At 42.0% G+C, this 13,552-nt stretch overlaps 1 protein-coding gene across 1 annotated transcript in view; it reads left to right on the top strand.

The window, feature by feature from the left end:
* LAPTM4B (lysosomal protein transmembrane 4 beta) overlaps positions 1–13,552 on the top strand; it is a 78,373-nt gene that overhangs the window by 51,056 nt on the left and 13,765 nt on the right. Inside the window, exons 5-6 of the mRNA XM_047725852.1 lie at positions 2,194–2,292; positions 6,793–6,888. Of these exons, the coding sequence (XP_047581808.1) occupies positions 2,194–2,292; positions 6,793–6,888 (195 nt within the window). The remainder of the gene's footprint in view (positions 1–2,193; positions 2,293–6,792; positions 6,889–13,552) is intronic.

Raw genomic sequence — 13,552 nt, 5'->3', positions numbered from 1 at the left:
AGAGAGGGGAGGGGTGGAGGGAGGGCAGGGAGGAATGGCCCCAGCCGAGTTTGTGATCTCACGGCTGGCACGCCCAGGTCGCATATCCAGTACTCAGCAGACCTAGAGGAGTGGAATGAAAAGCCTCTAGTGTTTTTTGCTCCTTAAAAGTGTTCTGTTGCCACTGCTGTTGTGATTGTGATTCTTAAGCTGTTAGCAACAGCTTCCCTTTGCTTTAGAAAACAGGTCTGTGTTTTGGTATCCTAGAGTGTCGAGAAAAAAATACTGTGTATTTCCCGTGTGCTACTCTATATTCTCTCTTATGGTAGAGCTGGAGTGTTTCTGCCTGAGAGGGTTGCTATGTGACGAGCAGTTAGGAGAATGACCTCAGTCTTTAAGGACTTGTGTTTTTATTCTCTAATGATGACCCAGTGCCGGGTTCCTCCAATCAACCTTGGACATGTGGAGGAAACATGACCTTCCCATAGCCTGTGACAGGAGGAGCCAGGAAAGGGCGGTGCCAAGTTAGGAGACGCCAAGAAAAGCCCTGTGGCGGCCTTGTGATCCCTTGAAGCGTGTGTTGTTTGCTCCATCTGTGTATTGTGGAGACTTAGAAGCAGCAGAAAGCATGGAACATGCAGGCGAGCCTTGAGAACACTCAGATGGCTACCTCGACTTTCTGCCATACCCCACGCTGCTCAGTCACTTCATACTCATTTGCTTTAGAGCCACCGGTGGTAAAATGATGTTGGTGATGCTGATAGTAAGCACAATGAGTACAAAAATGAAATAAAATCACCACCTTTTATTTGTAATTACAAACCAAATCATCCAAGTGAATGTCTTCAGTATGTTCTACTTTAAAAGCAGTTTGAGCTGAAGGCGTGAGGCCCACGGATGATGAGGCTGCCTAAGGATGAAGGTAAAGCTGCGTGGACAGCGAGGCCCACTGACAGGCCGCCATGTCTGAAGGGACGCTTACCTGAGGTGGGGGAAGAGCACCCCCTTCACATGAACGCCTGTTCTCCTCATGCATGGTCTTGTAAAATGCAGTTAAAATAAATTGCGCCTCTGTTTTACAGCTCTTGACATAGAAACTGTGTTCACTTTTCTGAGGGAAAGAGTGTGGAGGTCTTTGTGGAAGGACCCACGTACTTCCACTTTAATCCCTTTTTTTTTTTAAATTAGACATAGTAACAGTATGGTTTGTGTTGATCTTAGGAATTGACACCAAGTTGACACCAAGTTGTTTTATTCTTACCTGTAAGATTAACAGTACGCAAACCCTTCCAGTCTGTAAGGGGAAGGACCAGTCCCATGAGCTGATCACAAAGAATGACTCAGATTTTATCTCTTCGGGTTTTGGCCCAAAGTAAGTGGAGATTGAAAACCATTAGGTGATGTTGACCGTGGGGAGGAGAAGTTTCTTTCCATTCTCCTTTAACATTTGGAACCTCTTTGTTACATTTCAAAATACTGCTAATGTTGAGTCCAAAGCCGTTGGATTGGATGATGAGGAAGAGGTTAGGGGGATGTGGCAGCTGGGGGTGCTGTCCATGCACCATGCTCCAGGCTGGGGACGTGGAGGGCTTCCAGCGGTCTGTCTGGCCACACCCAACCACAGGAGCCGTTTCGGAGCCTCCTTAAAAAGGTTTCCTTTGACCTGATAGTTAATCAATGTGGCCAGATGGTAGGACTTGATCTTCTTCTTCTTTTTTTTTTTTAAATGCTATAAATACCTACTAGTGTAAAAGATTCTGCTCCTTGAGAAGTAACATCAGCAAAAAAAATGCTCTGTATGAATAAGACTATTTTAGTAGGTTTTCCCTCCTTGCCCTGTGCAAGCCCCTTAGTTGGTCCGCCATTTGCAGTGAATCTCAGTGTCACAGGTAGATGGAGAACTACTGACTTCTGACTTTCTGTGCAGTAAGGAGGGCACAGTTACATTTCCAAGTCTCGCGAATCTTCTCTGACTTGACTTTTCACGAGTTACTGCGGAATTACGAGCACACTGGCCTTTCTCTACACGCTGTCACTGTTTCATTAGAAGTGGGCTAGGAAGTGTGTAGTGGTCTAATAATAAATAAATAATAATTAAATAATAACTGTCTGCTTCAACTGATTGCTTTTTAATAAGCATATCTGGTTAATGCCTAAGGGGTCTAATCTGGAATGACTAATGAAATTTGTTAACAAGGCACTTTTTATTTGCAGCCTCCGAATTTTCCCTACAGAGATGATATCATGTCCGTGAATCCTACCTGTTTGGTCCTTATTATTCTTCTGTTCATCAGCATTATCTTGACTTTCAAGGTAAGGGTGAAGATTTTACTTACAGCCTAGATACTGTTAAATGTATTCATGAATGCTAAGAAAGTAAGCAAACTTGTTAGTTCTTTATGTTGCTTTAGATTTCTGAACTGCCTTTTGATTGCCTAATAGTTCGTTTCTTCTCTTACCTGTGTGAGAGAGAAATAGTAGCCACGTTCCCGCAGGCCAACCAAGGGTTATTCCAAAATCCATTTGGAGGGGAATACATTCACCACCTTAGGTAGTGAGTTGGATATTGCAATTGCCGTTACAATGTATGCACATTGTTCTGTAATTTGTTTTTACAATGTAATACAGTCTTTTTTTTTTTTTTTTTGACAGAGATCACAGGTAGGCAGAGAGGCAGGCAGAGAGAGAGGAAGGAAAGCAGGCTCCTTGCTGAGCAGAGAGCCCGATGCGGGGCTCAATCCCAGGACCCTGGGATCATGACCTGAGCCGAAAGCAGAGGCTTTAACCCTCTGAGTCACCCAGGGGCCCCTACAATGTAATATAGTCTGAACAGTGTTCTCTCACAATCTGGTATATGAATTTATCAATATTTAATAAATTATTTTTGGACATCAAGATGGTTTCTGCTTTTTTACTCAGTAGTGCTATTATTTTTTTTTACGACATCTTTCATATACTTATGCAGGTATTTCTTCCAGACAACATTTCTTAAAATTAGAGGGTGTGCATAATTGGAGAGCTTCTTTTGGGGTGTCCGACGGCTCCCCCCGAGATGAGGTGACCGGCACCCCAAGAGCACTGTTTGCTACGCCCTCAGCAGTTGAGTGCTGCCGGCTCTTTTTCATCTCTGTGAACCTGATGATAAAAACATAACTGCACTTGGTGCTTGTGTGCTGCTATGAAGTAGAAAGTTTCTAAATTATTACTATACTTTGAACTTTTAATTCCTAACATCTTTTGTTGTCTTTATGTTGGCCTAAAATTACCCAGTTCTTAAACAGCCAAGCTTCGATAAGCTCAAAGAAGCTGCATTTAGAGAGAATAGTCTTTTGAAGCAGATAATAGGAAGAGGAGTAAAACGATGATCCATTGGGAGTCGTCTGAGTCAGCATTTTCCGCATGAACTGAACGCGCTCCTACTGTGTTGCTCAGTGCTCGGGATGGGGGCGGATTTTATACGTGCATATTGAGGCTTCCTGCCCCTTCAGTTCACTCTCCTCACCCCAACCTTCTGGCTTCTCCGTGGGCCCTGAATACGGTCCCTTGCCCTACCTGGCAAAAGGTCACAAACTCTGAAACCCCTGTTCCTGACAATTTGTCTTCCAAAGGCAGACTTTTTTTTTCTTTTCTTTTCTTTTTAAGGCAGACTTTTCTTTAATTTCTGCTTGTTTGGTCCCTCCCTCATGCTTTCAAATTGCGTGTATATCTTATTGCAGATTTTACCATTTTCACATGTGGGAAGGTTGGTTGGTTGACCACACTACTTTCTGCCATTACCAGCGCAGAAGCCAGAACCTCCTAGTGCTCTTGGAGGCATTTTAACTTTGTAAGCGTTTTCCTTTGTCTTAGAAATGCTTTACCTTGAGATGTTGAGTCAGAGTTCATTTCTCTCATTGCTGTTTCTGTCCGTGTGGCCAGAGCCTTGTTTTTTTTTCATTTAATAACCAGCAGTAATGGTTAAGAAAACATGCTGTGGGGGTGACTGTGAAGTTTGAGTGTACAAGTGGTTGAGAAGACGCATCATTCATTCATTTTTTTTTTTTTAAATAAATATTTATTAAGGGTCTCCCATGTGCCAGGCCCTGTTCTAGGTACTAGGGTTAGGTTGTGAGTAAGAACAGTGTCTGCCCCGTGGTGCTTTTATAAATTGCAAAACACTAAATTACAATGATTGAATGAAAGGTACAATACAGACCTATCTCTAGCCTGTAGGAGATGCGCCCTTGTCTCAGTAGTGACCTAAATTCCCTGGTACTGTTTGATAAAGTTTATCACCACACGGATTCCTTACGAGCCCAAACCAAGAGACGATTTGTCACTGCATGTTTATTTGGGAAACATACTAAATATTTAATTCTCTTGAAATTGAGTAAGATGACAGAAATGTCAAGAAAGAAAGAAGGTCATTGACGTAAGTTACTGGGTTTTTAGAGACAATAGGCCAGAGGGTTTCTCCCCCCCCCTGCCGTGATCAGTAAGCGAATGCACATGGTGGTGTCAGGAACCCTTGAGAATGCTGGCTGGGCTTGTGAAGCCTCTGCCCCCAGGTGCCTCCCCTCTGCCGTTTAACACTTGCGTTGTGGACCTGTCAAGTGCAGAGGTCTCACCTGGCCTCAAAGAGTAGCTACTGCTCACTGCTAAAATCATGGATGCCTGTAGTCTTCTCACAGAACACATAATGAGTACGTGCAAACATTTGTTTTCGTTTGTACTGAAGTTCTCAGAAAGTCTAAGGTTCTTGTTTTCTCACTAAAGGAATGACGGCATTGAGTAAACTGAAGGTTTGAGTAAAATGAACATATTATGTGCATTGTTCAAGAAATAACTCCCTTCCTGTCTCTCTTTTTGTCATTGCTGATACCCAGTTTCGGATTATTGCTGTCCAGAAACATTTCATAAAGTACCATTTTACACATTTTCATCTTCACATCATCACAGAATATCTAAATATGAGAAATAACCACCATCAAGGATGAGTGCAGCCTGAGACAGCATTCTGAGTATACAATGGAATATTTTACCTCAGTCTTCCAAGAAATGTCAAGAAATGTTGACAGGCATTCCTTTTGTCCTTTAACATCTTCTTTGCTATAGAACAACTTTGTTGCGATGTAATTCATATATCCTAAAGTTTACCCATTTAAAGGGTACAATTCAGTGGTTTTTAGTATATTCACGGAGTTGTGTGAACCCAGCTCTGTGGTAAACAGGGTAACTTGAGGACATTTTCATGACCTGCCATTATCCCTCATCCTCATCACCCCCAGATCCCCAACACCTGACAACTACTAATCAACTTTATCTCTCTATAGATTTGTCTATGGGGGACATTTCATATAAATAGAATTATACAGGGCACCAGGGTGGCTCAGTTGGTTAGGCGACTGCCTTCAGCTCAGGTCATGATCCTGGAGTCCTGGGATCGAGTCCCACATCGGGCTCCCTGCTCCCTGGGGAGTCTGCTTCTCCCTCTGACCTTCTCCTCTCTCATGCTCTCTCTCACTGTCTCTCTGTCAAAAAAAAAAAAAAAAACAACAAAAACTATACAATATGTGGTCCTCTGGGACTGACTTGCTTTGACTTAGCATATTTTCAGGGTTCGTCCATGTTGTATATGTATCAGGATTTCTTTCCTTTTTACGGCCGAACGATATCCACCCCGTGAATATACCACATTTCGTCTAGCTGACCATAAGTTGATGGGCGTTGCAGTCACTTCCCCGCTCTGGCTCTTAGGAATACCGCTGCTTGAGCATTCGGGTACAAGAGTGCGTGTGGGCACATGTTTCCTTTCTCATGGGCATACACGGAGGAGTGGAGCTGCTGGGTCATACGGTCACTCTTGAACCCTTTGAGGAGCCACCAGACTTCTCCAAAACATCTGCATCATTTCACATTGCCACCCACAGCGAACGAGGGTTCCAATTTCTCCACGTCTTTACATTTTTTTATTAAAAAAGTATAAAGTGGGAAAGGGATTTTGACGTCCTCTAATTCTAATCCACTCCTAGGTGCTCAGAGTGGAAGGGCAAGAGGCTCATAGTCTGCACGTCTCCCATGAACTTGTGCTTTATCCTTGGCTTTATTCTGGGCATTGATTTTAATGGTCTTCTCTGGATATTTCAGTGTGAAGATGGAGATGATTTAGTATTCTCTATTGACCACAAAGCAAATTTATATGCTGTGAATGTTTTTTAAAAACTAACTTGAATGTGATTAGTTTCATCATATATAATCATGTAGAATAAAAATTCTGAAAACGGAGATTAAAAATGTGATGAGAGGAGCGCCTGGGTGGCTCAGTGGGTTAAAGCCTCTGCCTTCGGCTCAGGTCATGATCTCAGGGTCCTGGGATCGAGCCCCGCATTGGGCTCTCTGCTCAGCGGGGAGCCTGCTTCCCTCTCTCTCTCTGCCTGCCTCTCTGCCTACTTGTGGTCTCTCTATCTGTCAAATAAATAAATAAATCTTAAAAAAATGTGATGAAAAATGGGTTAACACAATGATTGATCTGTGACATTGAGGGCAGCAAGTGTTTGTGGCAACTGTGCCTTCCAGCTACATTTTCTCCTGCTCTCCCTTGTCCCCTCCACCACTGCCTACCATCTTGGGGGAGGGCTGCTGTGATAGAATAGGCTACCAGAAAGTTATATACCGAACATTTGTAATTGTAAAGAGTTCTTGATTTAGTAGAGTTACTATGTGCACTTACAAGTTAGTAAATAAAAGTTCTGTAATACGGTTTTCTTTGTGGGGGGACTGAAAATTGTCTGAAGTTTGGAAATCAGAGACCTAATAATCACTACTAACTTACAGGGTTACCTGATTAGCTGTGTCTGGAACTGCTACCGGTATATCAATGGCAGGAACTCCTCTGATGTCCTGGTTTATGTTACCAGCAATGACACTACGGTAGGTATGAAGTCATTAAACGTGGAGATCTCTATGCATCTACTGTATGACGGCTTCTAGATGTTTCTAGTGTGTTTGCTCTATTTTTACATTGTTGAAACAGACTTAAATGAGCTGCTTAGTCAAAAGATTCATAGTAGAATGAAATGTGGTTTATTTTCCTTAGAGGATATTAAAATGTAGATAGCTCATGTATTTTATTTAAATAAGTTCTGGCTTATTTTTAAAAATATTACAGATGCATAATACATGTACTTTCCCCATATTTATGTATCTCAAACCTGATTACTAAGCCAGGATATAAAACTCTAGATACCAGTTCGGCTTAGTATGACTGCTGTCTGACTTGACATGTGAATTGGAACCCAGAAATGTGGTTGTAGAGCTAGAGAAATGAGAATAGCAGAGGATGCTACATTTTTAAGGCTTGTTCTGTTCTTAGTTGTTCATACTTAAAATTTTTAAATCTATTTAATATGATTATGGAAAACCTGTCTTTACTGGAAGAGTCCTCAAAGTCATTTGTTCTTTATATAGATTATCTTAAACTGCCTGGCTCATAAGAAAAGTATAAGTCCTCTAGGTATTAACCTCTTCGTGTCCCATCATCTTTGTGTTCAGCACGGTGCCTGACACAGTGCTTGGAACAAGTAGGTGCTCAAGGAGTGGTTAATGCAAAAACGACATGAACGTGCGGGATGGCTCCTACTGGACAGGATTGGAGGGGATATAGAACTGACAGCACGCATGGAAGGGTAAATAGCAAGGGCGTGTTAAGTCTAAACCAGAACAGAGTTTTACATATTTGTTCTTTTTTTTAAATTGTGGTGAGTCACTCTGTGACCTCACTGAAATAATTTAACCTGTCCCTGACTTGATTTCTCTGTATATAAAATGGGAATAAAACAGTTTCGTTCCTTATATTACATATATGTGTATCAGCTGATATACTGAGAACATTGTGGAATTTCTGAGAGAAAGCATGCTGCACGTGAATAGTTCGTGTTCACCCAGCACGTCCTGAGTTGGCTCGCATGTGTTTGAGCAGTGGTTTAAGAAGAGGCTCTGCCACCACCAGGTGCACAAAGCCCAGCATGTCAGACGCTGAGGTGGCTCTTGGGGTGGGGGTGTTGGTTCTGCAGAATCCTGTGTCCTGATCACAGTAAACACATGTTTTCCTTCAACCCTTTAAAGAATTCCTCTTGGTCAGTAAGTCTCTTTAAAGAAATAGCTGTTTGTAATGATCACAACTTTGGTAAAATTACTGGCTTAAGGAACATTTTCCTTCATTCTGAGTTTCTGGATATTTAGTTACCTGTAAGTTTCTTTCTTTCTGCCTTTTTTCTTAAACAAGAAATCCCAGGGTATGAGAAATCTAAACCAAGTTTGAGATTTTTGAGTCTGAGGAACCAAGAGAGTTGCTAAACAGTAAAGATGCATCAGAATGTCACCTGAATGTTACAGTTGTGAGCCTTGAGAAGTGTCGCAGGGACGATAATGCCTGTGCCTCACACATTAGTGTTAGTGTGCTGTTGGGGGCGGTTTGCTCACGGCTTTCTGAAGGGTCATGTGTATTTTTAATGGAAGCCAGGTAGAAGGGCTGAAAAGGTATGAGTTGTATAGATAGACCTCCAGATCCAAGGATACTCTGAAATTTGTAGGAATTGGGGTGCTGAGAGAATTTAAGAACCATGAGTAAATCCTTAAAATGCATCCAACTTGGCTTTTTAGAGGAAGCTGCTATTTTCTCCCATTGAACGATTCAGAATTAGACGTGGAATAACAGGGAGGTTTTATTCAAACTAACATAAACTCAAAATAGTTACACTTTTCAACTGGACTTCCCTAGCTCCTCTAATAATAGACTTTTTTCTTTAGAAAAGCTTCCAGGTTGCAGGTGATTTGGAATTGCTAGGATTTGGGACCATAGACTCAAGCCAACTGTGATGGTTTCCTGGTGTGTTGACAGGAGGGGCTGGGGAATTGTTCAGCAGTGGTTACTGGTCATTATCTTCTTGGTCATCATGCTCTACCAACTTGACATTTTTAAGACAGGAAACTGAGTTGCTGATAATGTTTCTACTTTCTCAAAGTTCCCAGTGAACCTTTCTTTTTTCTCTGTGTATGTGTGTGTGTGTTTCTTAAAGAAGCGTATTCCTGGGGAAGAGAGATTTATTATTTCTCATAAGTAGGTTGTAATCTACTCCAAAATGTAGGCTAAATATACAACCCGAATCTCCACTCTTCTGACAGTATTTTGAAAGATTTTTTTTAAAAAAAGATAATGATGTTGTGCTTTTTTTTTTTTAGGAGTCCTTATTATACCTAACATAATAATTCCTTAATAGTATAAGATATCCATTAAGTGCTCAGATTTCCAGCTGTCTCATACATGTTTTTCTAGTGGTTTATTTTAAATAGGAGCTATGGGTCAATCTGTATTTTAAGACTCTTAATTTTTTGTTACGGAAACTAGTTCATCCTACAGACTACATTTGTCTGACTGCCTGTAATGTAGTCCTCTGTATTCCCAGTAGATCAGCGCTTGGATCTAGAGGCTTCCCATACTCCTATCCCCCACCCCCCCCCTTTTTTTTTTCTGCAATATTACTTTATAATTGATCATTTGTTCTTCCAGCAAGAGGCAGATAATGTCTGGCTGATTCTGTCTTTTGGGATGTCAGCAGCCATGAATATCTAACACCTGGATTCAGTGATTCATCAGGGTTTGCAATAATAATTACATGCCATCACTCCTTGTTCATTCATTAGCTGGAATATTTCTATAAAGAGAAACTTTCCCTCATACATGATTTGCTTACCCAGTGGTACTTGTGACCTGGGTGAATATACTTGGTTTTGTTGTTTATCAGTTGTCCCAATGGCGAGTTGATCTGTCATTCTCTAATGGTGACCAGTGAAGGTTTTTTTGTTTGCTTATTTGTTTTTATGTAACACATGAAGTCCTGAAAAGAGGTCTATTAGGAGAAGAGCTGGGGGTGTCCAATTGAAAAGTAAACTATCTTGGGGTGCCTGGGTGGCTCAGTGTGTTAAGCCTCTACCTTCGGCTCAGGTCATGATCTCAGGGTCCTGGGATGGAGCCCCACATCCTGCTCTCTGCTCAGCAGGGAGCCTGCTTCCCCCTCTTTCTGCATGCCTCTCTGCCTACTTGTAATCTCTGTCAAATAAATAAATAAAATCTTTGAAAAAAAAAAGTAAACTATCTTGATATATTTTACCAGTAAGCCTAAAGAAAACCTTAACCTATTATTCCATACCCTTTTGAGACTTTCAAAGGGAAAAAAATAAAAGCTTTCTCTAAAAACCTAGTACATTTTAGTTAATACCCTTATTGATGCTCAAATTGTACTATATTTGGGCAGTGGGAGCCTCTTCAGGTCGGCCCCCAGGTCTTTTGACAGAACCATGCTGCTTGGCTGTCTGGTTGACAGGATCCTTCCTGCTCATCTTGTCCATTTATAATCCCAGACCCGGAATCAGCCATTTCTTCAAGGAGCACTGCTTCTTTAGGAGGAGACCATATCTAGATTTTCAGGGTCAAAGAACATCATTCTTTTTAAGCAGGGCTCCACATGTTCGAAGACTGTTTTGACTCGAATGAAAGGAGTTAATGCTTGCATTCCAACTTTAAAACTCTAAATATACCAAAGCCACACTCTGAGACCCCAAGTGGGGGTTGGAATGATCTAGTTCTGTCATTTTCCCTGGTCTTCATCGCTGTATTAAGATCCTCGTAGCATGTAATAATGTGTGCTGCTCTTTTGTCCCTGTCTTATTGGGAATCCACACTGACATAATATGTTGCCTTTCACTTCCTATCAGATTCTAAGCCAGATGGCTTTTCTCCCAGGCTGAATAGTCTCAGGGTGACCTCTGTGGATGCATCCTCTGGGGGCTCTTGTTGGTAGAAAATAAATGTTCCTTTTTTTCTCCTCTAAAAAAGAACACATATTATTAGCCGGATATGTAGTTTCTCAAACACTACTGAGACGGAGGATGGATGAGTTACCAGATATTGGAATCATTCCCTGGGTTAATCTAACCTCCAGTTTCCCAACCAAACCATAGCAAAACCTTGGAAAGCAATGCTTAGGACATAGGGTCACACAAACTCTATTAGTTCATAATGCTCTATGATCTTCGGTATTTTTTTTTTCATGGTGCCCATAGGTCAAACGGAATACCTAACTGTCCATTGCATTTTAAGTAGTCAGGTTCAAACAACTTAAGAGTAGAAGTGAGTGTGATACCTGCCACGTCTTGCTGTGTTTTCCTTGGAATTAAAAAAAAATGCCACAGTGCCCCCTTGAGTCGCTGCATTCCGTTACAGGGTACCCTAAGCACCCTCCTCACGCTCTGAATATATGTTATGTAATACCACACTCTCTCCCCTGCCTCCACCAAAATTTGGCCCTAAGAGGAAAAATGTGTTAAATACCAAACATGTAGATTATAGAAATAGATTTTCTTCACATTAAAATTTATGCAAATCGAGATTTAAAAACTCTTCTAATCTGTCTTGCTAATACTAGTGAAGATTGGAATCCTAGTAATACCCAGTATTTAGTTAAATCCCAGAGTAGGGAACCACGTGATTCCTTTGGAGTTGGAGCACTCTAAAAGCAGTGAGATTACTATTTAGCCAAAATGGCATCTCATTGACTTGAGTAATGTAGGAAAATTCCTATTTAGGGATAAATAGGAAAATCATAAACTTCGTAGAGCCTGTTGCGTCATGCCGTTTTGTGGGTGCTAATCCAGATTAACATTATATACGAGTTTATTGTGTTGACTTCAGAAAGTATTTTGCTGTGTGGCGCCTTGCTTTGAGTCTGAGTGGTTGAAGAACACAGTTAAGAAAATGGCAGCGGGGGCACCTGGGTGGCTCAGTCCATTGAATGTCTGCCTTCAGCTCAGGTCATGATCCCAGGCCTTGGGATCCTGCCCCCTGAGCCCACATCAGGGCTCCCTGCTCAGTGGAGAGCCTGCTTCTCTCTCTCTCCCTCTGCCCCTCCCCACCATGCTCTGTCTTTCTGATAAATAAATAAAATGTTAGAAAGAAAAAAAGAAAGAAAGAAAAGGGAGGGGAGTCAGTGACCCAGTGGAAGCCAGATTATCTCCCTGGTAGCCATTTCCGCTGAGGGACCTGAGATTAACAAAAGGCTGACCTTGGGCTGTCAGAAAAGCCACAAAACAAATTCCTATTGGGCTGAGGGGGTTGGGGGTTGGGTGGGATTTAGTAGTGATCCTAACAACTTTCAGAATTTGTGCATTAAAAAATTCTACTGCTTTTTTTCCTCCTCCTCTTGTTTTTTAAAAATCAGGTGCATTTCTGCCTAGGTTGGCTATGGTTAGAAACAATTTCCTGACGATGTAACATGAGTCCCTTTATTCTCCCCCTCCTCCCCTCCGCTGTAGAGAGAGGTAAAGGGAAGGGAATAAACTAATTGCCAACAGGAGAGATTTTTAGTTAGACTTCAGAAGAAGGTCCTTCATGCTGGAGAAGCTAGACTGATGGCAAGATGAATCACTGATTCCTGTCTTGCAGATTTTTTTTTTTTTTTTTTGCAGATTCTTGAAAGGTCATCACTTTAAGAAACAGTTTAAGAGAGGGCTTCCCCCAGAAGACGAGTTACTAGGCTGGCTCTCAAGCTCTCTTCAAGTCCTGGCCATTTCGGATTCATTAAACATACTTCACCAGGGGGCGCCTGGGTGGCTCAGTGGGTTAAAGCCGCTGCCTTCGGCTCAGGTCATGATCCCAGGGTCCTGGGATCGAGCCCCACATTGGGCTCTCTGCTCAGCAGGGAACCTGCTTCCCTTCCTCTCTCTCTGCCTGCCTCTCTGCCTACTTGTGATCTCTGTCTGTCAAATAAATAAATAAAAAAAAAATCTTAAAAAAAAAAAAAAAAAACAAAAAACATACTTCACCAGCAACACACACCTTTCATCATACCTCTGCCTGTAACAACCAGAGGGTCCAGAAGCATTGGGGGGTTGGAGAGGGCAAGGTTCTTTTTTCTTTTCTTTTCTTTTCTTTTTTTTTTAAAGATTTTATTTATTTATTTGCGAGAGAGAGACAGTGAGAGAGAGCATGAGCAAGGAGAAGGTCAGAGGAAAAAGCAGACTCCCCATGGAGCTGGGAGCCCGATGCGGGACTCGATCCCGGGACTCCGGGATCATGACCTGAGCCGAAGGCAGTCGTCCAACCTCACTGAGCCACCCAGGCATCCCGAGGGCAAGGTTCTTTAAGAAGAGGACTTTCTGTAGAGTTTGAAACAGTAGCCTGTGGGTTAGACTCAGAAACTTCTGGCATACCACCTACTGGAATCCAAAAAGGGGGGGGTCTTACTTGTAACATTTCAACGGTATGTCTCCTTTTGCCTTGTAACTTAATAGTTTGTATGATCTCTCCTCCTCAAGCTTCCCCCACCCAGCCTTTAATTTTAAAAGGCCAAGACAACGGAGAAGTTGATAGAGATTTGGTAAAATCTCAGAGAAGCAGAGAGAGCAGTTAGGAGACGATCTCCAGAGTTAAGGTTCCTGTGAGGATGGAGATGCTCAGGGTCTGATCAGGGCAACAATTGAGAGAGTGTGAGGAAGAGGGGAAGGATTTGAGAGAGCTGGAAGAGGTAGAAATGAAAGT

The sequence above is a fragment of the Lutra lutra genome, chromosome 4, assembly GCF_902655055.1.
Source record: "Lutra lutra chromosome 4, mLutLut1.2, whole genome shotgun sequence".
NCBI classification, from domain to species: domain Eukaryota; kingdom Metazoa; phylum Chordata; class Mammalia; order Carnivora; family Mustelidae; genus Lutra; species Lutra lutra.
The sequence above is the reverse complement of the archived record's forward strand: the minus strand, read 5'-3'. Positions and strand labels throughout refer to the sequence as shown.